General features: G+C 64.5%; 5 protein-coding genes across 9 annotated transcripts; 4 read left to right on the forward strand and 1 right to left on the reverse strand.

The window, feature by feature from the left end:
• The first annotated feature begins 1 nt into the window (after window position 1).
• On the forward strand, window positions 2–4,654 carry CCDC86 (coiled-coil domain containing 86). Its single transcript, XM_075095210.1, has 4 exons — window positions 2–264; window positions 1,794–1,923; window positions 3,414–3,488; window positions 4,240–4,654. Exons 1-4 carry the CDS (start codon window positions 53–55, stop codon window positions 4,357–4,359), a joined length of 537 nt encoding a protein of 178 aa, XP_074951311.1. The 5' UTR covers window positions 2–52; the 3' UTR covers window positions 4,360–4,654.
• Window positions 4,655–5,551: 897 nt separating this feature from the next.
• On the forward strand, window positions 5,552–8,061 carry LOC142058055 (acyl-coenzyme A amino acid N-acyltransferase 1-like). 2 transcript variants are annotated; one of them, XM_075095149.1, is made up of 4 exons: window positions 5,552–5,651; window positions 6,301–6,770; window positions 6,918–7,120; window positions 7,393–8,061. In XM_075095149.1, the coding sequence occupies exons 2-4, from the start codon at window positions 6,308–6,310 to the stop codon at window positions 7,978–7,980; spliced, it is 1,254 nt and encodes a 417-aa protein (XP_074951250.1). In that variant the 5' UTR covers window positions 5,552–5,651; window positions 6,301–6,307; the 3' UTR covers window positions 7,981–8,061. The 2 variants fall into 2 exon arrangements, with proteins under 2 accessions (XP_074951250.1, XP_074951252.1); XM_075095151.1 differs by lacking the exon at window positions 5,552–5,651 and adding an exon at window positions 5,736–5,953.
• Window positions 8,062–9,537: 1,476 nt separating this feature from the next.
• ZP1 (zona pellucida glycoprotein 1) lies at window positions 9,538–14,643 on the forward strand. Of its 3 annotated transcripts, none has more exons than XM_075095085.1 (12): window positions 9,538–9,866; window positions 10,111–10,232; window positions 10,309–11,722; window positions 11,864–12,007; window positions 12,137–12,321; window positions 12,420–12,517; window positions 12,776–12,903; window positions 12,977–13,166; window positions 13,243–13,393; window positions 13,710–13,794; window positions 13,899–14,013; window positions 14,099–14,643. In XM_075095085.1, the coding sequence occupies exons 1-11, from the start codon at window positions 9,620–9,622 to the stop codon at window positions 14,003–14,005; spliced, it is 2,871 nt and encodes a 956-aa protein (XP_074951186.1). In that variant the 5' UTR covers window positions 9,538–9,619; the 3' UTR covers window positions 14,006–14,013; window positions 14,099–14,643. The 3 variants fall into 3 exon arrangements, with proteins under 3 accessions (XP_074951186.1, XP_074951185.1, XP_074951187.1); XM_075095084.1 differs by having other exon boundaries at window positions 14,112–14,643; XM_075095086.1 differs by having other exon boundaries at window positions 14,116–14,643.
• PRPF19 (pre-mRNA processing factor 19) lies at window positions 14,420–20,294 on the reverse strand. Its single transcript, XM_075095130.1, has 16 exons — window positions 20,140–20,294; window positions 19,843–19,992; window positions 19,325–19,401; window positions 19,076–19,217; window positions 18,842–18,915; window positions 18,661–18,723; window positions 18,518–18,559; window positions 18,359–18,433; window positions 17,991–18,066; window positions 17,649–17,758; window positions 17,305–17,460; window positions 17,155–17,224; window positions 16,894–16,979; window positions 16,107–16,277; window positions 15,824–15,929; window positions 14,420–14,918 (listed from the first exon to the last, which is right to left on the reverse strand). The coding sequence occupies exons 1-16, from the start codon at window positions 20,156–20,158 to the stop codon at window positions 14,821–14,823; spliced, it is 1,515 nt and encodes a 504-aa protein (XP_074951231.1). The 5' UTR covers window positions 20,159–20,294; the 3' UTR covers window positions 14,420–14,820.
• Window positions 20,288–22,991, forward strand: TMEM109 (transmembrane protein 109). 2 transcript variants are annotated; one of them, XM_075095200.1, is made up of 4 exons: window positions 20,288–20,474; window positions 21,423–21,660; window positions 21,788–21,890; window positions 21,985–22,991. In XM_075095200.1, the coding sequence occupies exons 2-4, from the start codon at window positions 21,451–21,453 to the stop codon at window positions 22,353–22,355; spliced, it is 684 nt and encodes a 227-aa protein (XP_074951301.1). In that variant the 5' UTR covers window positions 20,288–20,474; window positions 21,423–21,450; the 3' UTR covers window positions 22,356–22,991. The 2 variants fall into 2 exon arrangements, with proteins under 2 accessions (XP_074951301.1, XP_074951300.1); XM_075095199.1 differs by lacking the exon at window positions 20,288–20,474 and adding an exon at window positions 20,610–20,627.
• Window positions 22,992–23,262: the final 271 nt, after the last annotated feature.

Consider the following 23,262-nt stretch of genomic DNA (forward strand, 5'->3'; position numbering starts at 1 on the left):
CGTCTTTGCGACGTCATCACACGGCGCCGTAGGGGAAGGGGACGCGTGGAGAATGGAGGGAGAGTGCGGGGAGGCCCCGGCCCAGGCCCAGGCCCAGGTCCCGGCTCCGGCCCAGGCCCAGGTCCCGGCTCCGGCCCAGGCCCAGGCCCAGGCCCAGGCCCGGCGGCGTCGGAAAGCCGCCAAGAAGCGAAAGGAAGCGGCGGCGGCCATCCCGCGGGGCAGGCCCAAGTCGGGGCGGGTGTGGAAGGACCCCGGCAAGAAGAGGTGGGCGCGGGGTGGGGGGGAAGGTCAGGCCTCTGGGGCGTCCCCAAGGTCGGGGGGTGCTTTGGGGGAGGCTCTGGGAGGGACAGAGCCGTTCTGGGAGTGGGCTGGTGCGGGGGGGTCGTAGGTTTGTAGGGGGGCTCCGGAGGTACCCACAGGCCTCGGGGAGGACACGGAGAGTACGAGGCTGTTTTGGGGGAGTCCTGAGCTGGGAGGAATCAGAGAATCATTAAGGTTGGAAAAGACCTCTGGGATCTTTAAGTCCAGTCGCCAACCCAAAACCCCCAGGACTCCTAAACCAGGGCCCCAAGTGTCGCGTCTGCAGGTTTTTTGAACAGCCCCAGGGACGGTGACTCCCCCACCTCTCTGGGCAGCCTGTGCCAGGGCCTGACCGCTCTTCCAGTAAATAAATTTTTCCCTAATATCCGATCTAAATTTCCCCTGATGTAGCTTGAGGCCACTTCCTCTTGTCCTACTGCTTGTGGTTTGGGAGCAGAGACTAACCCCCCCCCACTCCAGCCCCTCTCAGGCAGCTGCAGAGAGCGAGAAGGGCTCCCCTCAGCCCCCTCTTCTCCAGGCTCAACACCCCCAGCCCCCTCAGCCGCCCCCCAGCACACTTGTGCTCCAGACCCTGCCCCAGCCCCGCTGCCCTTCTCTGGACACGCTCCAGTCCCTCAAGGGCCTCCTTGTCCCGAGGGGCCCAAACCTGAGCCCGGCATTCGAGGTGGGGCCTCACCGGGGCCGAGCACAGGGGCCCCATCCCTGCCCTGCTCCTGCTGGCCACCCCAGTGCTGACACAAGCCCGGGGGCTGGTGGCCTCCTTGGCCACCTGGGCACTGCTGGCTCATGCCCAGCCGGCTGTCAGCCAGCACCCCCAGGGCCTTCTCCGCCGGGCACTTCCCAGCCCCTCTGCCCCAGGCCTGGAGCGTTGCCTGGGGTTGGTGTGACCCAAGGGCAGGACCCAGCACTTGGCCTCATTAAACCTCACACAATTGGCCTCAGCCCATCGATCCAGCCTGCCCAGGTCCCTCTGCAGAGCCTTCCTGCTCTCCAGCAGATCAACACTCCCACCCAGTTTGGTGTCATCTGCAAACTTACTGAGGGCGCACTCAATCTCCTTGTCCAGATCATTGATAAAGACATTAAACAAGACTGGCCCCAGCACTGAGCCCTGGGGGACACCAGTTGTGACCAGCCACCAACGGGATTTAGCTCCATTCACCACAGATCTCTGGGCCCGGCCATCCAGCCAGGTTTTTGCCCAGTGAAGAGCACACCTATCTAAGTCACGAGCTGCCAGCTTCTCTTGGAGAATGCTGTGGGAGACAGTGTTAAAAGGTAGGTTTGGAGGGGATGTCCGAGGGCTGAGGCTGCTGTGGGAGGCTCTGAGCAGAGGGAGTTTCGCAGAGTTCTGGCCCGAGCAGTTCATGGAGAGGGCCCAGAGGGACCAAGGCTGCGTAGCATTTCTGTGAGCCATGGGATGCTCAGCTCTGCAGCCTCCGGCTGCTGACTCGGCCCATCTGCCTGCTCAGGTTCTCACACATGATCCAGGACAAGGCCCTTCGCACCTCCTGGGCACGGAAGATGAAGGAGCGGCAGGAGAAGAAGCTTGTCCAGGACCTCGCACGGCAGCTGCAGGACAGGAAGCAGAGGGAGCGAGAGGTAACGGTGCTTGGGAGCTGGGCCTCATGCTCAGGACCCCGCAGGCAGCATCTCCCAGCCCCTCTGTGCCTGCTGCCTCCATGAGGCAGGTTTGCCAGGCAGCTGGTGGCTCTGCTGTCCCAGCCCGCGGCTGGAGCTACCTGTTCCCTTTGCTAGGGTGAGCTCAGGGCTGCGTTGCAGAGTCATGGAATCATAGAATCAATATCCTGAGTGTGAAGAGACCCGCAAGGGTCATCAAGTCCAGCTCCTGTCCCTGCACAGGACACCCCAAATTCACACCCTGGCTCTGAGGGCCTTGTCCAAGTGCTTCTGGAACATCGCCAGGCTGGTGCCGTGATGCCTCCCTGGGGAGCCTGTGCCAGGGCTCCACCACCCTCTGGGGGAAGAACCTTCTCCTAATGCCCAGCCTAACCCTCCCCTGGCACATCTCCCTGCCATTCCCTCGGGTCCTGGCGTTGGGCACCAGAGAGCAGAGACCAGCCCTGCCCCTCCTCCTGCCCTCGGGAGGGAGCTGCAGAGCGCCATGGGGCTGCCCTCGGCCTCCTCTGCTCCAGCTGAACAACCCCAGGGACTCCAGCCGCTCCTCGTACAGTTTCCCCTCTAAACCCTTCCCCAGCTCCGTGGCCCTTCTCTGGACACTCTCCCGTACCTTTATACCCTCAGTGTCCTGCGGCGCCCAACGCTGCCCACAGCACTCGGGGTGAGGCCGCCCCAGCGCGGGGCAGAGCGGGACAATCCCCCCCCTCGCCCGGCTGCGATGCAGGGCTTGATGCCCCCCAGGGCACGGCTGGCCCTCTGGGCTGCCAGGGCACGCTGGGGGCTCGTGTTCAGCCTGCCATCGAGCAGAGCCCCCAGGTCCCTGCAGAGCTGCTCCCCAGCCCCTCGTTCCCCGGTCTGTCTGTGCAGCCAGGGCTGCCCTGCCCCAGGGGCAAAATCTGGCAGTTGCCTGTGTTCAGCTTCACAGGGTTGGTGATTGCCCAGCTCTCCAGCCTGTCCAGGTTCCCCTGCAGGGTCTCTCTGCCCTTGGGAGTGTGAAGCTGTGATCAGAGACTTTCCACTTCCCTCATACGTAACCCTGCATCTCTGCTCACATCCTGGGCTTCGGGGCCGTGGCGTTATCGTGGCAGAGCCCTGCAGGGTGCCTGCCTCACAGTGAGCACAAACCCCACCGGTTGCCCCTCTCGTGGGCAGGCAGAGTGGTAAATTCCCTGTCATCCTGCCAAATCCAGGCTGCAACAGTCACATGCTGCAAGTCACTGACTCGGAATAAACTGGCTCCGTCAGTTCAAGCCTCTTGGAGGGGGTAGAAGAGCGCTGCTGGCTTGGCTTTGCACAGCAGATTTCATGCTTGGGCAGGTGTCGCTCGTGCTGCTGTAGCCGTGCAGCTCCCTGACCGGCGTCTGCATCAACCGCGGGTCGATCCTCGTTGGGGTTTAAGCCCGGAGGAGAGGGAGGGACCTGCAGGGAATGTTTTGGTGTTGTTCCTGCAGGAGAAAAAGCGGCGGCGGGCGGAGAACATAAAGCGGCGCCTGGAGAATGAACGGAAGGCGGAGATTGTCCAAGTGGTGAGTCGCGACCCTGCTCCTGGCTGGGGGCACCACGGTGGCCTGGCAGAGCTGGTGCCCTCCAGACCCCGGGTGCTGGGCTCCAGTTTGCTCCAGTTCCTCTCCATGGCTTCTCCTTTAAAGGGTGCTGTGGGCAGCACTGGGAAGATTGGGAAAATCCAACTAAACCCAGCTTCACCAGGAGGGTGTCTCCTCTGCCGAGCAGACAGCCGGTGTCCTGCAGGGCGGCTGGGGGGACAGCTTCTCCTTCAAGCCTGAGAAAACCGGGGAGGGCGTCACCCTGGGGGTCACTGGCATGCAGGCTGATAGAGCGAGGAAAAATCGGCATTGACGGGGATCCAAGTGCATTTTCATGTGAGGAAGTTGGGGCTTTTCTGTCTGGAAGAGACCCAGGAGCTTGGGTTGGGTGTGGTGAAGACCTGCACAGCCAGTGGTGGTGAGGATGGGGTTATTGCCTGTCCTCTCCGACACAAGAGCTGGGGCAACTTGGAGGTTGTTCCCAGGGAGGAGTTTTAGGATAAATCAGATCAGGAGCTGGGTGGCTTCATGTACAGACTTTGACCGTTGCTGCGTCCCCTGCTTTGGCAGCAGGAGGAAGAAGATCCCACCCCGCAGCTTGGTGCAGAGGGGCCTGGCTCCAGCTGTGCTGCTGGGACCCCTGCTGTTCCCATCCCCCCTGGCTCCCCCCCAGTTGGCTCCCCCCAGTGTGGTCACAGTGCCTGAAAAGCTCCTTCTTCCCCTCCTCCCCCAGATCCGGAACCCGCTGAAGCTCAAGCGGGCGAAGAAGAAGCAGCTGCGGCGGGTGGAGAAGCGGGACACGCTGGCCCTGCTCCAGAAGGCCCCCGTGCAGCGCAAAGCAGCCACGGATTGAGATGGGAGATGGGGCGCCGCGATGCTTGGCCCAGGCAGCCGGGGTTTCTGTGTGTCCTGCTCCTCTCCAGGGGTGATTCCTCGGCTTGGCGGGCAGGAGTCGCTACCCAGGCTCTCAGTGTTGGACAGACAGCAGAACAGAGCTGGGGTTACACAGTGCCGTGACCCACAGGAGCCAACTGCTGGATCCCTCCTGCCCTGTGAATTCGGGGTGTTCCTGACGGCCGGCGGGTGGAAGGAGAACTGCTTCGCCTGCCCAAATCTGCTTTTTCTTTATAAAAATGAATAGGAACTGACCCAGAATGGCCTCCAACAGCTTGGGGTGGGGCTGGTGGCTCCAGCTTGGGGCCTTCCCTCTGCCCTCAGCCTTCCTGTGATTGCACAGCGCCGTGGCCCCTTACCCCCTGAGCTCCCCTTCCTCAAAGAGGGGTCCCGCCCCCCTGGGAATGAGCCCTGGAACCCGTCATGAAGAGAGGGGGCACATCTCTGCTGGGCTGCGAAGATGGGAGGGGAGCGCACGGTGCAGCACGGCTTCCTGTCACCCTTGTCTGGGGGTGCTGGGGGGCACCAGCGCTGCAGGGTGGGTTTGGTGGGGGGAGGAAGGGGCTTGGGGGGTGGGAAACCCACACGGATCTTTTCACCTTTCTGGCTTTCCTTGTTCTGTGAAAGCCCCATTTCTGCACTCGTGTGAGGGCTGTGTCTTCAGCCTGCTGTGAGCCAGACCAGCGGGGTGCGGGGCCAAGGGTGGGCAAACACGAGGCTGCAGGGAGGATAAGCCCTGGCTTGCAGTGGGGGGGCCCTGGCATGGGGGGGCATGGTGGTGTCTGAGCCCAGGAGCTTCATCTTGGGGTGGCAGCTGCTGGGAGGGATGAGCTGCAGCCCCAGGATGAGCAGTGGCCATGGGGGAAGCTGGCCCTGTGGCCCCCGAGGCAGAGCAAAGCATGGGGGTGGGTTAATCACTGGCTGGGAGCATCACGGGCTTGGGGGACCCCAACAGAGGGGGCAGAGCTCCCCGTTGCCCCCACGGAGTAGGAATTGGGGGGGGGATTCCTACAGATGCGCTGGGCAGCCCCTGTTGAGGGGTGCCGCAGGCAAGAGGTGAGGGGCCTGGCAGGAGCTATGGGGCGCAGCGGAGCCATGGGGCAGCTGCCAGCCTGGCCCAGGTCATAGAGCAGGAGGGCTTTGCCCTCGCTGCTTCCTGGGTTAATGATCACTCAGGCAACATAGGCAGAGCCCTGCCTCTCCCATCCACTCCCTCCCCAGAGCTGCCAGCCCAGCCTTTGCCCTGGCCAGGTAAGAGGGGGCTCGGAGCCCATCCCCGTGGCTTCAGAGCTTGCAGGCGCCCGGGGCTTCGGGGTGGGGGGGCTGCTTTCCTGGCAGGGCGTACGTGGGTGAACTTGGCGTCTCTTCCCAGGGCTGGGCTGGGGCCAGCACCTCGCTGGGTTCCCTGCGTGCTGCCACGGCCTACCTGGCCACCCTGCCATGCGGAGGGGAAATGGGGTCCGCACCGGAATGGGGGGACCCTGTAGCCCCTGACCCCCTACTCTGGTCCAGCCCTGGGGTGAAGAGGAGGAGGACAGGGAGAGGGCGTGTTGGTGGGTGCTGGGGATGCCAGGACTGGGGGACAGAAGAAAAAGGGGTGTCTCTGCGGGTGTCCCTGCTGCCGGGTGGGTTTTGGGGAGGGAGGCTTGGGGTCAGAGGGCGGGAGGTGTTGGGGGGGATGTGCGGGGCTGCATGTCATCAGGGGTGGGGGGACAGGGACCAGGGAAGGAGGGGCTGCAAACCCCATCATGTGATTGCCAGGTCCAGTGGCCCCCCCCCTCCTCCCTCAGGATCCCTGGGGACAGTCCCCTGCTGCCAGCCCTCGGTGGGCCACCAAGCAGCCCCTTCCCCACGTGGGGTGACCGTGAAGCCCGAGTGGGTTGCTTATCTCCATCCCCAGGTGCACCATGGTGGAGGTGACGGTGACACCGCGGTCCTCGCTGGCTGACCGGCCGGTGCAGGTGCAGGTGCGGGGGCTGTCCCCCTCCCAGCTGGTCACCCTGCGGGCATTGCTGACGGACGAGCATGGCGAGTGCTTCCAGGCGCGTGCCTTCTTCCGCGCCGACGGGGCGGGCGAGGTGGACCCCGGGCGCCATGCCGCCCTGGGCGGCAGCTACAGAGGTGTCTGGCCCATGGGGCTCTTCTGGTTCCTGCAGCCCGACACCCTCTTCCGACGGCTGGTCAAGCGGGATGTGGCTGGCAGCCCCTTCCTCGTCCGTCTGGAGGTCTTCGATGGTGCCCACCTGGTCCCCAAACCCCAGGACCAGCCGCTGGCCTCCTGCGAGGCCGAGCGGTGGTACATGGGTCCCGGTGTGCAGCGGGTGCCCATCCGCGAAGGCAGGGTCCGCGGGGCCCTCTTCTTGCCACCTGGTGAGCAGTGGGGTATGGGTGACCCCGGGATGCCTGGCCTCAGCGCCCCTGGGGACACCCCAGGGCCAGGCAGGACCCCCAGGGCATGGGATGGCACCGGTGCCTCCTCTGCCCCCTGACAGTGATGGTTTCTCTGGCTGCCTGCAGGACCAGGACCCTTCCCGGGGGTGATTGACCTGTTTGGGGGTGCAGGTGGCCTCATCGAGTTTCGTGCAGGACTGCTGGCCAGCCGGGGCTTTGCGGTGCTGGCACTGGCCTTCTTTGCCTATGACGACCTGCCCCGCACCCTGTCCCAGCTTGACCTGGAGTATTTCGAGGAGGCGGCCGAGCTGCTCCTCCGGCACCCCAAGGTGAGCCCTGAGGCGCAGCAGGTGGCCCCTGTGAGCAGGGACATCCTGGTGACTGGTGACATCCCAGTGAGCAGGGATGTCCTGGTGACTAGGGATGTCCTAGTGAGCGGGATGTCCTGGTGATCTGGGGACGTCCTGGCAAGCAGGGGTGTCCTGGTGACATCCCAGTGAGCAGGATGTCCTGGTGAGCGGGTTGTCCTCATGTCTGGGGGCATTCTGGTGACAGCCCACTGAGCGATGCTGCCAGCTGGCTCCATTTCCCCCTGCTGCAGGTGCGAGGCCCCGGCCTGGGTGTTGTTGGTGTCTCCAAAGGAGCAGAGGTGGCCCTGGCCATGGCCACCTTCCTCCCACAGGTGGTGGCCACGGTGTGGATCAACGGCACGGCCTTCCTCCATGGCAATCCGCTGGTCTACAAGGACCTGCGCATCCCCCCCATCCCCTACTTCACCGAGCGTGTGATCTTGGCCGAGATGGGGGCCTTGGACAACTCGTCCATCTTCGCTGACCCCCGGGACCCCGCGTACAGTGCCTCGGCCATCCCGGTCGAGAAAGTCCGAGGGAAGGTCCTCTTCGTGGTGGGGGAGGCCGACCGCAGCTTCAACAGCAAGCTCTTTGCCGAGCTGGCCATGGCACGGATGCCACCGGAGAGCGGCCGCCTCCTCTCCTACCCTGGGGCCGGGCACTTGATCGAGCCCCCTGGCTCGCCCCTCTGCGGCATCTCGAGCATCCGGGGTACCCCCCGCCCGGTGGTGTGGGGGGGTGAAGCCCAAGCCCACGCCAAGGCCCAGGAACACTCATGGCAGGAGATCATCCAGTTCTTGGAGCTCCACCTGGGCTCCACCGCCACCATGAAGCTGTGATGGCTGCGAGGAGGTGGGGGGGAAGGGGCTGGGACTGCTCCGGGGGTCGTCACCCCACTCAATAAAGCACATCCATCCAGCCATGCTGCCTGGTCCTGCCTGCACTCATGCGACGGGGGCACCGGGTGCCAGCAACAGCACGCGGGAGGGCCCCTATCTGTGTATAGATACATATATATATACAGCCACGGCTCAGGAGAGCGTTGCTGTAGCTGATACTGCTCTTTAATGAGGTGGTTAAGGTCTTAGGGAGGGCTACGGCCAAATCCCTGGCTCCACGCACCCTTTCACCGTGAGCCTGGGTTTGGTGCCACGAGCCGGTGGGAGCTGGCGCAGTCCCCCTGCCTGCACCGAGCTGGGGGTGGGTGTTCCCCTGGGAATGCCAAGGACAGCAGCTCCCACCAGGCAGGAGGGTTTTAAACCTCCAAAACACTGAGGCTGGCGCCTGGGCTGGGCTGGAGGATGGCAAACGGGCATCTGGGCATGTTCATACCTGGCACATGCCGGGGCAGGGTGCAGGAGCCGGCCGTGACCGTCACACCGGGGAGCTGGGTCGGGGTGTCTCCGTTTAGTCTGCAATAAAGATAAGACCTAGAAGGGAAACGTCTGGAGAGGGAGACAGAGGGAACCCACAAAGCGCTGTGCTCAGCAACTACCCGATGGGCCCAAGGTCCTTCCTCCCTGTCCTGGGGTGCTGGTAATATTTGCCTCTGCCTTTTTGTTTCATACCTGCCCATTCCTTGACCGCAGCGGCTCCCCGTTCACCTTCCTGCAGGGACCTTGGGGTACCAGCATCCCAGGGCTTGGGGTCCCCATGGCACAGCTGCCTGGTACCCGGCACAGCTGGCGGGACCACGACCACCCTTCTTCTAGGGTGAGGGCAGCACCCAGCCAGGCACAAGAGTGGGGAGCACCCCAGAGCTGAGGAAGGTGATGGCTGGGCTGAGGGGTGGTCTGGGGACCCCTGGCCCCACGCCATGACTAGGGCAGCAGTCTTGATTCTCCATTTCCGGGAATATTTTCTCTTGACTCTGCGCTGCTGTGGGACAAAGTGCTTTTTGGAGGACTTTTGGTTCCTCTGTGGCACTGCCAGCGGGGCAGAGCTAGGGCGTGCAGCCGCTTGGGGGGAGAGGGGGATTTGGGGACAACTGCCCTATTCCCCAAACCCCAGATCTCACCGGGGCCGTGCCGCTGTGCTCTCCTGGTTCCTCTGCAGGATCCCGCTCCCACAGCTGCCCTGGCAGCGGGGTGCCCATCAGGAGCCAGATGCCACCGCTGTCCTCACCGGCTTGTGGCGAACCCCAAGGCTGTGTGGCAAGGGGGGGAGGTGGGCACATATTAGCCCCCTCCTCCTGCCTGGGTGGCTTGGTCCAGCTGGGCATCCCGGACAGCGCCATCTCCATTCCTCCTTCACAGGGACAGTCTCTCCTGCTGCTGGACAAGCTGTTTCTTTGAAGAGCTTTTGGTTCCTCCCCAGTCACCCTGGCACGGCTGTGGGAGGTGACTGCAGGGCTGGGGGCAGCGAGGTCGCTGGTGGCAGGGGAGCGAGGAGCCCTGGGCGGAGCTCATTCCCCCTGCCACGGGGCAGGAGGCACCGTCCTGGCATGGCCCCACCGGTCATCTGATCCCCCCCCTTCCCATGTCCCAGCTGGCCGGCTATAAATCCGTGACCCCAGTGCCCAGCCACGGAGAGCCCTGTGCTCCGGCCTCGCTCGCCGCCACCGCCATGGGACGGAGCTGCTCCTTCCTCCTGCTGCTGCTCCTCCTGCCCCCGGGGCCAGGAGCCGCCTTCTCGCTTCTCCAGTACCGTTATGATTGTGGGGACTACAGCATGCAGCTACTGGTGTACCCCACCCACGGCCGCACTGTCCGCTTCAAAGTTGTGGGTGAGTGACACCCCCCCGGCTCTCCTTGGGGTGGCATGTGCTGGATCACCCTGGGGTTACCCCAAAACCTGAGTGCCCCAGGGTGCTGCTGCCCTGATGGGATGACCCCAATGGCTTGAATGAGCTTTTGGTGCGGGGCCAAGATGCCGGGGAGGGTTTCTGTGCGCCTGCCTCCCTGGGGAGCACCACGGTACCTGCTTGTGCCACCTCATTTCCCCCCGCCGTGCCCACGGTGTCACTGCAGATGAGTTCGGCACCCGTTTTGACGTGGCCAACTGCTCCATCTGCCTCCACTGGCTCAGCGCCGGGGCAGACGGCGCTGTCGTCTTCTCCGCCGGCTACGAGGGTTGCCACGTCCTGGTGAAGGTGAGGCTCCTGTCCCACCTGTGGTTCCCTCAGCACCAGTGGGCTGGGGGTGACTGGCCCTCCCACCCTGCCGCAGGAGGATCGCTATGTCCTGAGGGTGCAGCTGGAGGAGATGCTGCTCAGCGGGGTTCTGGCTGCTTCCTATGAAGTCAACATGACCTGCCCACAGACAGGGGACTACGAGATCCTCACGGACAGCAACATGCGCACTGAGCACCGGGCCGGCCGGGGCAACAGTGTCCACCAGACCCATACTGACATCCTTGTCCCCCTGTCCCAGCCTGGCCTCCTGCACCATGTGTCCCAGTCCACCCTCACCCACCCAGGACCCCAGGTCCCTTCCCAAGCCCACTCGGAACAGGTTCACCCCGTGGCTCAGACCCAGCCCATCCTGGTGCATCCTGGGCTGCAGCCCCAACCCCAGCCCAGCCTGGTTCGCCCAGGGCTTCAGCCCCAGACAGGCATGAATCACCCCATCAGTCAACCCCAGCGGGACTTAATACGCCCAGGCGTGCAGCCCCCAGCCCAGCCTGGGCTGCTGCACCCCGGAGCTCAAACCCAGATGGGGCTTCTCCGTCCGGGGCTTCAGACCCAAAACCAGCCTGGGCTTGTGCACCCCGGGACTCAAACCCAGCCAGGCCGTCTTCGCCCAGGGCTTCAGACCCAAAACCAGCCTGGGCTTGTGCACCCCGGGGTTCAAACCCAGCCAGGTCTTCGCCCGGGGCTTCAGACCCAAAACCAGCCTGGGCTTGTGCACCGTGGAGCTCAAACCCAACCAGGTCGTCTTCGCCCAGGGCTTCAGACCCAAAACCAGCCTGGGCTTGTGCACCCTGGAGCTCAAACCCAGCCAGGGCTTCTTCGTCCAGGGCTTCAGACCCAAAACCAGCCTGGGCTTGTGCACCCTGGAGCTCAAACCCAGCCAGGGCTTCTTCGCCCAGGGCTTCAGACCCAAAACCAGCCTGGGCTTGTGCACCCTGGAGCTCAAACCCAACCAGGGCTTCTTCGTCCAGGACTTGTGCCCCAAAACCAGCCTGGGTTGGCGCTCCCTGGCGTCCAGTCTGGCTTAATGCACGCTAGTGCTCAGACTCAAGGAGGCTTTGTACGCCCAGGAGCTCAGCCCCAAAGCCAGCCGGGCTTAGTTCGCCCCGGCCTTCAGACCCACTCCCACGCTAGTCTCCTCCGCCCTGGGCTCCAGAGCCAAGCTGGGCTGCCTCACCCCGGCTCCCAGTCCCAGGCAGGCCTGGTGCGCCCGGCTCTCCAGAGCCAAGCCGGGCAGGTACATCCAGGCCATCCCCGACCGGGTCTAGTGCCCCCGGGATTTCAGTCCCGACCAGGTTTGGTACGCCCTGGACTGCAGGCTCAGCCCCAGCCAGGTCTGGTGCGCCCGGGATTGCAGCCCCAAGCCCAGCCTGGCTTGCTGCATCCCGGGCTTCAATCCCAGGCCAGTCTGCTGCAATCCACGGCTCTCTTCTACCCCTCCGCAGGGGCAGGTAAAGCAACGTGGTGGGATGGAGGGATGCAGCTGGGGCTGGGTGCTCCCTGTCCCCGGAGCAGCAGGTCACAGCCATGAGGGGCTGCTCGGGAGGGCAGAGGGATGCTCAGGGCAGTGTCCCCCCATTCTGCCGCCCCAGGCACCCAGCTGACGCGGGAGCAGTGCCAAGTGGTGGTGGGGAAGATGCCCTGCATGGCACCGCAGGGCCGGGAAGCATGCCTGCAGGCGGGCTGCTGCTACGATGACATGGACCGCGTCATGCCCTGCTATTATGGGAACACGGGTAGGATGCTGGCCGGGGTCCCTGGGGAACCCCATCGCTGACCGCCTTGGCCAACACCTGCCGGGGTGGAGAATGGGGGCTGCAGAGCCCCGTCGCTCAGGGTGATGGAGCCGTTCCCTCGTGCCGCAGCCACCGTGCAGTGCCTGCTGGATGGGCACTTTGTCCTGGTGGTGCCGCGGGGCCTCACCACCCAGCCCTACAACCTGGACAGCGTGCGCCTCGCCAGCACCCAGGCCGGCTGCGAGCCCGTCAGGGTGACGGAGACCTTCGTCATGTTCCGCTTCCCCGTCACGCAGTGCGGCACCACAGTCCAAGTAGGGATGTGATCCCCTCTACCCCGCCTCCCTGAGACCCCCGCCAGATGCTCAGACTCTGGGTGGGGACCCTGACCCCATGTGCGTGTCTGATCCAGGTGATCGAGGACCGACTGATCTATGAGAACCAGCTGATCTCTACCATCGATGTCCAGGGGGCCCCCCGCGGCTCCATCACACGGGACAGCACCTACATGTAAGGGGAGGGTGGGTGAAACCAGGCAGAGAGTCGGGACCCCTCCTCGCAAAACCCGTCTGGCTCCCCCTCTGCCTGCAGCACCCCCAAGACCAGTTCCCCTGCTCCTTGCTCCTGCCAGTGCTCGGTGCTGGGACCAGGAACCCCTGCAGCAGGCACCACAGCAGTGCCCACCCCTCCTTGGGCTGGGGGAGCTGATGCCATTGCGGGGGGGCTGGAGGGGACTGGGGGCATCCAGGTCTGCTCTGCTCCTCGCAGCCTTCAGGCTCGTTGCATCTATAACGCCAGCGACCTCCTGCCGCTCCGCATGGAGGTGGCCGTGCCCCCCACGGCCGCCCCCCTGGCCATGCCCGGACCACTGGGGCTCCAGCTACGCATCGCCACCGGTGAGCAGCCCATCTGCCGGCCCCCCTGCTGCCCCCCACCCTCATCCCACTCAGCCTCTCACCCTTCCCACAGATGAGAGCTACACCTCCTACCACCCCGACGGCGACTACCCCTTGGTGAGGGTGCTCCGTGATCCCATCTACGTGGAGGTTCGCCTCCTGCAGAAGACGGACCCCAACCTGGTGCTGGTCCTGCACCAGTGCTGGGCGTCCCCCAGCACCAACGCCGCGGCTGAGCCCCAGTGGCCCATCCTGGTGGACGGGTGAGCAGGAACGGGGATAGGAGGATGAAAGGGGGGGCTCACCTCCACCAACCGAGGGTCCCTCTCGCACGCCCAGGTGCCCCTTCACAGGGGACAACTACAGGACTCAGCTCGTGCCGGTGGGACCGGCCTCGCCGCAGCTGCCCTTCCCAAGCCACTACCAGCGCTTCGCCGTCTCCACCTTCACCTTCGTGGAGCCGCCCTCCATGGCATTGCTGGAGGGAGAGGTGAGGGGGGGGGCAGGCGTGCCCTGCAGCAGCACCCTGGGGGGCTGGTCATGGACTTCAGAGGTGTCTGGTGCTCCCCGAGCCCCCCCGGTGTTGGCAAGACCCCGTCCCAACATCCCCAAACCCACCCCAGCAGCTTTCCTGAGCAAACCCCCCAGGCTGCCCGTGGTGCCGGTGCAGTGCTGCTCTGCTCCCCGGCCGTGGTCCCACAGCGGGGAGTCCACGCTGCTTGGAGAAGGTGGGGGCTCCTTGGGGTGCCTTCTCCAGGGGCCCCAGCACCGTCAGCCACCGACACTGGCCCACCCGTGGTTTCCAGGTGTACATTTCATGCAGCGCTTCCGTGTGCCACCTCGCCCAGCCCGAGCCCTGCCGGCCCTCCTGCCAGCTGGGAGTGCCCTCGCGTAAGTCGGGGTGCTGTGGGGTGCTGTCAGCTCCTCGGCAGCTGGGCGCAGGGGGACCCTCCGCCTGCCCCGGCTTTCCACACCAACCCCCTGCCCCTCCCCAGGAGCGCGGCGGTCTCTGGGGTACAAGAGGACAGCCGAAGCCATGGCCACAGCCACCTCCCAGGGACGCATCATCTTCCCAAAAGTCCCCAAGCTGCGGCGAGGCTGAGCCTGGAGGTGCTGGACAAGTACCCTCTGCTCCCTAAACTTCACCTTCATCCCAGCTCTGACTAACTCTCCTTCTCCTCTTCCTCCTGCACAGGTCCTGCCTCCAGCCAGATGCCGCCCGACAGCTCCAGGCAAGCGGGATAAATAAACCAGTGCAAAGCAGGGCTCAGGCTGGAGGCTGTGCTGGTGGTTTGTCCCTGGGGGACGGGAGGAAAGAGGAAGGGCCCTTGTCCCCATCCCGGAGCCGGCAGCACCCACAGCTCCCTCCTCAGCACCACTGGCTGGGGGCTGTGACCCCTCCCCCGTCCCACCCCACGCTTCTGCCTGCACTGTCGGAGCCTCCTCGCCTCGGTGATACATCCCGGCCCTTCACAGGAGCCTTCCATATTCCCGGGACGACACTGGCACACACCGCTACGGTGAATAGTTCTTTATTTCCTTAATGAAACTAGATAACTGCTTACAAAACCTGCACAGTCCTCCCCTCCCTCCCTCCACACATCCCTGCCACGATCCCGGCCACAAACACCCACCAGCACCGGGGCTGGAGCCTTTTGTTGCATCAGTTACAACCACAGAACAGAATCTAAAGCCAGAAAAGACACACACGAAACTGGAAAAGAAGGAAACTAAAAACAACAAATCTGTGAAGCACGGGGAAGGCGACATCCAACTTCCCCTCTGCCAACAGCTACGGCAGGGGAGCCCGGAGAAGTAATGAACCACCTGCTTCCCTCCCTCCCTCCCTGATACTCCCTCCCGCCCTCCCACACTGAACCCCAGCACGGCAGCGAGACCCCAGCCCCACGTCCGGGGCTACAGGCTGTAGAACTTCAGGCTCCGGTCCATGCCCGTTGAGGCAATGAACTTGGCGTGGTGGCCGAAAGCCACTCCTGTGGTGAGGCCACTGTGCTCTGGGGAGGGAAGACACAGCCCACAGTGACGGCACTGAGCAGCGTTAACCCCTGCCTTCTCCCTGCTCAGGGGGGCCTCAACAGGCAGAGCCAGCCACCTCTGCCCCTGCCGAGGGGGCCGAGAGCTGGGGCTCACAGGATCCCAGACCGGCAGGGGCTGGAAGGGCCCTCTGGAGCTCACCCCATCCCACCCCCTGCGTGAGCAGGCACCCCCAGAGCAGGGGCACAGGGCCGCATCCAGGCGGGGGGTGAATGTCTCCAGGGAAGGGACCCCACAGCCTCCCTGGGCAGCCTGTGCCCCTGCTCTGGCACCCGCACAGGGAAGGGGTTTGTCCTCGTGTTCAGGGGGAACTTCCCGTGTTCCAGCTTGTGCCCGTGGCCCCTTGGCCTGGCGTTGGGCACCACTGAAAAGAGTCCAGCCCATCCTCCTGACACCCGCCCTTCAGATATTTATAGGCATTGATGAGATCCCCCCTCAGGCTTCTCTTCTCCAGGCTGAACAAGCCCAGGTCTCTCAGCCTTTCCTCATACGGGAGGTGCTCCAGGCCCCTGATCATCTTGCTCCCCAGGGAGGTGTCATGGCACCAGCCTGGCGATGTTCCAGAAGCACTTGGCCAAGGCCCTCAGAGCCACGGTGTGAATTTGGGGTGTCCTGTGCAGGGACAGGAGCTGGGCTCGATGGTCCTTGTGGTCCCTCCCAGCTCAGGACATTCTACAATTCTATGGGGTTGTTCCTCATGGAACAACCTGCTGCCTCGCTGCACAGAGGCACTGACGGGGTAGGTAGCGTTTTGCACCCCATAGCTGGCTCTGGCAGACCCAGGAGAACATCTCCTCTCCTCAGGAGGGGACCTATGTGTCTCCCCTCCTCCTGCCTCCACCCTCCCACAGCCCCAGCTCCTCACCTGTGAAGTGGAGGATTTCCGTCCACTGCTTGCAGATGTAGATCTGGACGTCCGTCCCGCCCAGGGCCAGGTAGGTACCGCTCTGGTCAAAGATGAGAGACTTCACCTGCAGAGGAGGAAGGGAACGAGGCTTCAGACCCAGCCTAGGACACCCCAAACAGCCTCTTGGGGTGCCAGGGAGTGGCAGAACCTTCACATCAGGCTGCAGAGGAATGCAGCCAGGAGCAGTGGGCCCTGGGAGAGGAGCCTGCCCATTGAGGGGGAAAAGGGGACCTTCACACACCTCAAAGTTATTGTCCAGCTGCAACGTCTTGAAGTTCTTGAGCTTACGCAAGTCCCAGAGCTTGACAGAAGAGTCGTCCGCTGCCGTGGCCAGGTAGTAGCCGTTCTCGGAGAAGGCGATGCTGGTGATGGGGCCCGAGTGCCCCGGGAAGTTGGCCACGTTGGTGCGTTCCTGGGGAGAGGGCAGTTAGAGAATCGCAATGCCCTCGCAGCTGGGTGATCAGAGAGCTGATCCTTGCAACCGCAGCTGGGCGGGCAGGTGGCCTGCATCAACCTGTATCATCAGTCTGCTTCAGAGTTAAATGGCAGGTGGGCGGAGACCAGGCCGCTTCCACACGCTCTTTGTTGCCGTGAATTATGGCTCGTCAGGCTGATGGGGGACTTTAGAGCTGACCTGCAGGCAGCCGGAGCTGCGCCAGAGCTACAGCGCGTCACTAATGTGGGGCTGCGCTGACAAATTTGCAGCCGTGGGACTGAGCAAGGCCCGCGCGCGCCCAGCGCAGGCTCATCCCGCGGCAGAGCTAGGCAGCCTGCCCTCGAGCCCTCCTGTTCCTCGCTGCTTCTCTTGGGCACGCAGCAAACGCCTCCTTGTCACAAGACAAACCGCCCCATCACCAGCAACAGCGCCAGAAGCGGCTGCTCCTGAGCTGAAGTGTTATATTTTCTGGAGGAAAACTCCAAAGGGATTCCCCAAAGCCTCGTTCCAGCAGACACAGGCACCAAACTGAGCACACCCCCAAGGCACGGCCTCCCTGTCCCGCCCTGCACGCACCCAGCGCCAGCCCTACCTTCAGATCCCAGATCTTGATCTGAGAGTCCATCGTCCCTGTTCCAAAAATGAGCCCATCCGGGTGGAACTGGGCGCAGGTGAGAGCTGCGGAGACACAGGGGGAGACGCAGAGGTTTGGGGAGGCTTTCTGACTTTGTTAGCAGAACAACCCCTGAGGTCTTCTCAGCTCCAGGAGCCCAGGAACCCACAGGAACAAAAACCCTTCTCTCCAGGCTGGCAGCAGCCCCCCAGGGTGGGGATACTCATCCGTAAGTCTTACCGCAGCCAGAGCTCTCATCCGTCACCTTGGTGAGGACACGGCCTGTCTGGATATCCGAGAAAGCCCAGTACTGGAAGAGAAGAGGAGTGCGTTGAGTAGAGAGAGGCAAGGAGCAGGGTAGGCTGTCTGTGGCCCGGGGCTGGGTCCCACCTGGTCATCAGAAGAGCTGAGGAGGTAGTCGCCTGTTGCGTGGAGGCTCAGCCCCGTCACAGAGCCCTCGTGGGCGCGCACGACCTGCACGCACGAAGCGTTGGGCACAGACCAGATCCGGATAGTAGCATCGGGAGAAGCTGAGAACACCAAGTCCTAGACAGGGATGAGGCAGGAAAATTAACATCAAAAGAGCTGCACTTCTCCATCTGAGAGCGCTTTCTACAGGCAAGAACTGGCCCAGTCTGCATGAGGTGGAGACCCCACCAGAACAGAGCACCAGAAGAGGGCCCAGAAAACCCGATCTGGGGAAGCCTGGCTATGGGGGAAGAGGCTGAACGCACCTGAGAGGGGTGGAAGACAACACTGGTAACCTTCTTGGTGTGCCCCTTGAGTGTTGCCAGGATCTGCTCCGAGCTCTTGTCAAAGACGATGACGTTTTTATCAGCCCCACCTGGAAAACAAAGTAGGGAGCAGTGAGAGATGGGAGTCTGTGGCCAGCCAAGTCCAAGTCCAGCCACCTTTCCTGGGGACCACTGTCCTGTGAAACTTTGCCACGAGGTGAGAGAATCCCCTTGTCCCACCTCTATCCCCCAAAAGCACAGAGAAAGGGACCCGCTCCCAGGCAGCCACAGGCTCATAGCTGACACCACAGAGTCCCCAGCAAGCGGAGGAGGCTCCCTTACCCGTGAGGATCTTGTTGGTGTCAGAAGGACACAGGTCCAAGGCAAGGATCCCTGGGATGCTGGCGCTGTGCAGCCCCTGCGCGAGGTAGGAGGGTGCCAGATTAATGCCACAAGCAAGAAAATGCCCACAAAGGGAATTGAGAGGCCCTTGGAGGAGCCCAGGGTGGTTCATTCCAACGGCAGGAGCCTGTGCTGTGTCTGCTCCAGCATAGGTCCCTGCTGGCTGCAGCACAGAGTCATGACCCTCTCTGTGCTCTGCCTGGCAGCAGATCTGTCCCTTACTGACGCAGCGAAGCGGCGCAGGAGAGGCCAGGGTGCCCAGTTAAGTGGGGGGGTTTTTGAGCCCCAACCTGCAGCATGACACTCACCACATGCGAGGCGACCTGCCGGTATTTGCTGAGTTCCTCCGGCTTCACCAGCTCCTCTGGAACAGTCTTGCCTCTCTGCAAAAGGAAAACGGTGCAGAGATAAACATCGGCCTCCCTTGGGGCACAACATGACATTCAGGAGGAAACAGGGCCGCTTACCTTCTTACGCTCCGTGGTGAGCACCGTAGCCTTGTCTTGAAGCTGCAAACAAGAGAAGAGTGGTCACGGACTGACTGGGCTCCCTCAAGGGGAAGAACTGTTGCCGAAGGCTGCAGCAGCGCAAGGGGAAGACCCCTTTTTACCTTCTGGATGATCTCGGGGGTCATGCCCGCAAGCTCTCCCAGATCCATGGACTCCCCAGCTCCCTGCACAGGGCAGAAAAGGGGGCTGGTTACACCCAGAGAAGGAAAACGGGGGGAAGGAGAGGAGATCAGCAGTGGGGGACCAAGGGGAAAAGCGCTGAGATGGGCAGTGGGGACTCACCGCCACATTTGGCTGGGCGGACGGCACCGTCTGCGGCACGATGAGGCCAGCCTGGGGCTTCAGAGTCGCCAAAGCTGCGGAGGGAGAGAAAGGCTGTGAGTTTAACAGGCGTTTGAAAGCGGGAAAAGAGACGGCATCCAGTGCAGCAATTGCTGCCTGGGCCACGCACTGCTCGTTCCCCTCTCCAGCTCCCTGAGGCTCACAGCCCCCCAACCCCGTGTCACCCCACGTCACCTTCTCTGGCGGCGGTGACCTCCTTGGTGAGCCGAGCAATGACGCGGCAGGCGGCGTCGTGCTGGTAGAGAGCGTGGGACAGCTCCTGGCGCGTGGTCTGCAGCTGCTGGCGGAGGGTGAAGCTGTGCAGCATGACGGCGTCCTAGCGGGACAAGGCAGCGTCAGGCAGGCAGGGAAAAGGCGGTGTTAGCCCCGGTGCAGGCAGCTGCCGGTGCTCAGCCCCGTTCGCGGCCGTCACCTGGCACTTACCCACTCATCCTGGAGGGCTTTCAGAATGGCCGGGATGCTCGTGGCGGATGGAGGCTTGGGCCGGATTGGGTGGGCAACTGCCAATGAGACAGGGTGAAAACATCACCCGCGTCCTCAACGCTCCCATCCTTCCCTTCAGACAACCCCGTTGCTGTCTCCACGCCGCCCCCAGCAACCTGATCCCCCCCACTTCCGACCACCTCGGGTTTGCCTCCCCGTGGCTATCAGGGAGAGCATCGCTGACGAATCCTTCAGGAAATCCTTTTTTAGGGTGCCAGCGCCCCACTAGGGGATCACAGCTCCCCCCAAATTGGACACAGCAGCCATGCTCAACACCTCCCCCACATCGTTCCTTCTCCTCCGAGCCTTTTTTTGTTGTGGTTTCACCCATGTTAATGCACCCAAAACCACTCGTGCGCCTCCATCCTGCTCCTGAAGGGGCAAATTCCCCCCCTCGGTGCTTCCCCCGGGAGAACCGGGGGTACAATCGCCCCCTCCCCCAGGCACGCTCCCGTTACCTTTGATGTCGATAAGCTGCTCCTCGGAGAGGGGCTGGTTGTTCACGGGGTCGGTACCGTTCTCCGCGATGTATTTCTCGATCAGCCGCCGTTCATAGACGTGGTTGGAAACCGGGGAGACGCAGGGGTGCTCGGGCACCTCGTTGGAAACTGGGAGGGAGGGAGGGAACCGAGGTGGGGGTTACGGTACCACCGGGGGGCCCGTAACCCCCCACCTGCCCGCCGAACACCACAGGCGTCGGCGTCGTCGTCTCCCCTCCCCCGCCACCGGGCCTCCTCCGCGACCCCCGCACTCACTGGAGCAGATGAGGGCCATGGCGGACACCGGCAGGCCGCGGCGCTCCGGTTCCCACCCGCTCCGGTTCCGGTCGTAACTTCGGTTCCGGTTCCGGGCAGCTCGCGCGGCCGCCGCGACGTTCCCAACGACTCACGCGGGCACCGGAAACGGAAGCGCTCCCAGCCTGCACCGCGCCACGGCACCCCCTCTTCCCGGTGACCGGGGCCTCCCGGCATGCACCGCGGCGCCGTTGTCATAGCGACCGTGTCCCGGCGTGCAACGGGAGCGTGGCGCGTCCGGACTACAGTTCCCGTCGTGCCCCGCCACGCTCCGCAGCGCCCCCTGGCGGTCGGCGGTGAGCGCTGCCCCGAGGGGGGGGGGACAGCCGGGTGGGGGGTATCCCGGGGTCGGGAGGGGGGACGGCCCGGGATTGGGGAGGCTCGGCGGGGGGGATAGACGGGGTGCGAGGGACCCGGGGGTGGGGGGACCCGGGAGGAAGGTGCCGGGGGTGAGGGGTCCTGGGGGCGTAGAAAGGGGGGGACCCAGGGGTGGGGGTAAATGGGGTGGTGGGCCCGGGTTTGGGGGTGATCCGGGTGGGGGTCCCGGGGGTGGGGGTTCCCGGGTGCATCGGGATTATCCCGGGGGATGGGGTGGGAACAGTCGGGGGGGATGAGGAGGGAGGGGGGGTCCTGGGGTGCCTCACTGGGGGGAAAGAGGTGTCCTCCCGGGGGTCTGAGAGGTCGGGGGTCCCCAGTGAGATGGAGTACCAGGGGAGGGGGGGGAATGGGGTACCCCAGGATGGGCAGGGGCAGGGCACCTGGTGACCCAGGTGGGGGGCGGGATGGGGCACGCGGAGGGGGACAGGGAGGAGTGGGGTGCCCGTGGGGGGCGGGTGTGGGGTCTCCTGAGGTGGGGGGGAGTCAGCGATGGCTGCACCCCGCTCCCTCCTCTGGGATAAGGGGGTGCCGGACCCCTCCCCGCAGCCTGGGCCTGTGTCCTTGGACAGCCGCCACGTCCCGCTGACGCCCGTCCTAAAGAGAGCTGGGGCGGCCGGGGGGCACCGGGCCAGCTCAGCCCGGGGCGGGGGGGCTGTCCCTCCCGCTCGGGGGACCCCAAAGGCCACTGGGAGGGGGGGGACCCCACTGCCTCCGTCCCCCCGGCTGTCCCCCAGAGCCCGTTCTGGAAGCGTGCCACGACTTACGGGTGGCGGAGGTGCCCCCGCCATGGAGGAGGGACAGCGCCAGCGGCTCTGGGGGTGGTGAGATCCCGCACCGCTCCCACCCGCTTCTCCCTCTCCCCACAGAGACTCCGGACCGGAGGCAGGACCCAAGATGGGGGATGATGTGGGGCGCCGGGCCCTGCTGGCCGTGCTGCTGTGGGTCCCCATGCTGGGGGTGATGGCGGCGGAGGACAAGGTGGAGGACGGCCAGGACGGCTTTCTGGGCCGCGCCGCTGATGATGTGCTGTTGCGGTTCGGCCGAACCGCTTGGGAGACCCTGGAGAGCTGGGTGGGCCCCCAGCCCCTGCAGCTGGTGACGGAGGTGAGGTCCCGGTCCCGCGGCGCATGAAGGAGCCATCCCCGCTGCCCCCCGTCCCACCCACCCGCTCCATCCCCACGGCTCCGCCGTCCCCGGCACCGCTCCCCCCCAGCTCCGTTTCTCCCCGTAGAGCCTCGCCGCCACCCTCTGGGTCATATCCTCGGGGATCTCGGCAGCCCTGACCGCGCTCTGCGAGATCCTGGGCGATCTCCTGGCCGCCTCCGGCGTCAGCGGTGAGCGGGGTGGCGAGCAGGGATGGGTTTGGCACCCAGCCCCGGTGCCACTGCTGTGGTGATGCCACCGGTGACACCCTCGCCTCCCTCGCAGGGGACCGGCTGGTGCGCGTGGCGGCGCTGAGCCCCGGCGAGGTGCAACGGGTGCTGCTGTGGGGACTGGCTGCCCTGGTGGGCTCCTGGTTGCTGTCGCGGCTCTGGGGGCTGCTCCTGCCCATGCTCCGCTGGGTGAAGGTCTGCTGTTTTCTGGGTGCTTTTCTCCACGTCGCGGCCTCCCAGGAGAGCCCCACGGTGCAGGCGGGGATGCTGCTGGGGCTGTGGGTGCTCTACACCCTGCTGGGACGCCTGGTGGGGTCCTCCAGCCCCAGCACCCAGCTGGATGCCACCGTGCGCAGCCTGGAGTGGAAGGTGGAGGAGCTGCGGCGGCGACAAAAATGGGGGGGCCCCCGTAACCGGGAAGAGTGACCTCCCCCCCGCCCCCCTGCCGCAGGGGGTCAGCCCGCCCCGCTGCACCATCCCCAGCACACCCCACTTGGCTCCATCCCCACTGCTGAGCCCCCCCCCAGCCCCTTTCTCTGCCCCCCGCCGCTGCCCTGGTTCTCCCTGGGGGGGCCCTGCTCCCATGGACACCAGCCTGGGAGCCCCCCATCCTTCTGGGGGCACATAGGAAGGACCCCCACCTCAGTGCAGCGCCCCCAAAGCTGGGGCCCCGCTCCCTGTGCGCATGCCACAGTGCCTTCACATGAGTGCCTTCCCCGGGGAGCTGGTGGGGGTCCTCCAAAGGCCCTGGCAGCCCCCCTGCACCCCCCCAGCCCCAAGTCCAGGCCTGCCGTGGAGGGGAGGACGGCGTCCTAATCCCTGCTTGCCCGGCCTGGTGGCGGTTGTGCCTGTCCAGCCGGCTCTGGCAGCGGCTCGGCACGCAAAGGGGAACCCGCTCCCCATCCCCCGGCCGTCTCCTCAGCCCAAAATGGGGGCTCTGCTCGTGCAGGGGGGGCACACAATCCCCCTCGGGGCCGGCAGCTGCACCCCGCGCTGTCAGTTTTAAGCTGCTTTTTAAACTGTTTTGATATGTGGTTTTGAATAAACACGGTTTCATCCTTGGCCTGGCTCGGCTGCTCTCCCTGTGGGAGGTGGGGGTCCCAGCTCTGAGCGGGGAGGGTGGGTGCTCCCCTTGGGTGCTGCCCGCCCCGCCCCATGCCCCACTCGTGGGGTGGGCAGGCCTGGGGGACACAGGTGGCTTGTTTCGGGCACGGGGAGGGTTCCACATGCTCACCCTGCCCGTGTCCCTCTCCCTCTGTTTGCCGAGGCCGGTGCTGGGCACGGAGGAGAAGGAGGAGGAGGAGGGGAGCGTGGGGGGGGGTTATCCGTGCCA

Source organism: Phalacrocorax aristotelis, chromosome 5, assembly GCF_949628215.1.
Source record: "Phalacrocorax aristotelis chromosome 5, bGulAri2.1, whole genome shotgun sequence".
Lineage (NCBI taxonomy): Eukaryota > Metazoa > Chordata > Aves > Suliformes > Phalacrocoracidae > Phalacrocorax > Phalacrocorax aristotelis.

What these genes read in the sequence shown, in the direction of transcription:
- TMEM109 (XM_075095200.1), top strand. Translation starts at nt 21,451, where the DNA reads ATGGGGGATGATGTGGGGCGCCGGGCCCTGCTGGCCGTGCTGCTGTGG. An exon ending in CCCTGCAGCTGGTGACGGAG is followed by an intron (nt 21,661 to 21,787) that starts GTGAGGTCCCGG and finishes TTCTCCCCGTAG; the next exon opens with AGCCTCGCCGCCACCCTCTG. An exon ending in GGCCGCCTCCGGCGTCAGCG is followed by an intron (nt 21,891 to 21,984) that starts GTGAGCGGGGTG and finishes CCTCCCTCGCAG; the next exon opens with GGGACCGGCTGGTGCGCGTG.
- CCDC86 (XM_075095210.1), top strand. Translation starts at nt 53, where the DNA reads ATGGAGGGAGAGTGCGGGGAGGCCCCGGCCCAGGCCCAGGCCCAGGTC. An exon ending in AAGGACCCCGGCAAGAAGAG is followed by an intron (nt 265 to 1,793) that starts GTGGGCGCGGGG and finishes CTGCCTGCTCAG; the next exon opens with GTTCTCACACATGATCCAGG. An exon ending in AGGCGGAGATTGTCCAAGTG is followed by an intron (nt 3,489 to 4,239) that starts GTGAGTCGCGAC and finishes CTCCTCCCCCAG; the next exon opens with ATCCGGAACCCGCTGAAGCT.
- ZP1 (XM_075095085.1), top strand. Translation starts at nt 9,620, where the DNA reads ATGTCCCAGCTGGCCGGCTATAAATCCGTGACCCCAGTGCCCAGCCAC. An exon ending in CTACCCCTCCGCAGGGGCAG is followed by an intron (nt 11,723 to 11,863) that starts GTAAAGCAACGT and finishes CTGCCGCCCCAG; the next exon opens with GCACCCAGCTGACGCGGGAG. An exon ending in CCAGCTACGCATCGCCACCG is followed by an intron (nt 12,904 to 12,976) that starts GTGAGCAGCCCA and finishes CCCTTCCCACAG; the next exon opens with ATGAGAGCTACACCTCCTAC.
- PRPF19 (XM_075095130.1), bottom strand. An exon ending in CCCCCGAGATCATCCAGAAG is followed by an intron (nt 18,560 to 18,660) that starts GTAAAAAGGGGT and finishes TCTTGTTTGCAG; the next exon opens with CTTCAAGACAAGGCTACGGT. An exon ending in TCACCACGGAGCGTAAGAAG is followed by an intron (nt 18,434 to 18,517) that starts GTAAGCGGCCCT and finishes TTCCTTTTGCAG; the next exon opens with AGAGGCAAGACTGTTCCAGA.
- LOC142058055 (XM_075095149.1), top strand. Translation starts at nt 6,308, where the DNA reads ATGGTGGAGGTGACGGTGACACCGCGGTCCTCGCTGGCTGACCGGCCG. An exon ending in GGCCCTCTTCTTGCCACCTG is followed by an intron (nt 6,771 to 6,917) that starts GTGAGCAGTGGG and finishes GGCTGCCTGCAG; the next exon opens with GACCAGGACCCTTCCCGGGG. An exon ending in TGCTCCTCCGGCACCCCAAG is followed by an intron (nt 7,121 to 7,392) that starts GTGAGCCCTGAG and finishes CCCCTGCTGCAG; the next exon opens with GTGCGAGGCCCCGGCCTGGG.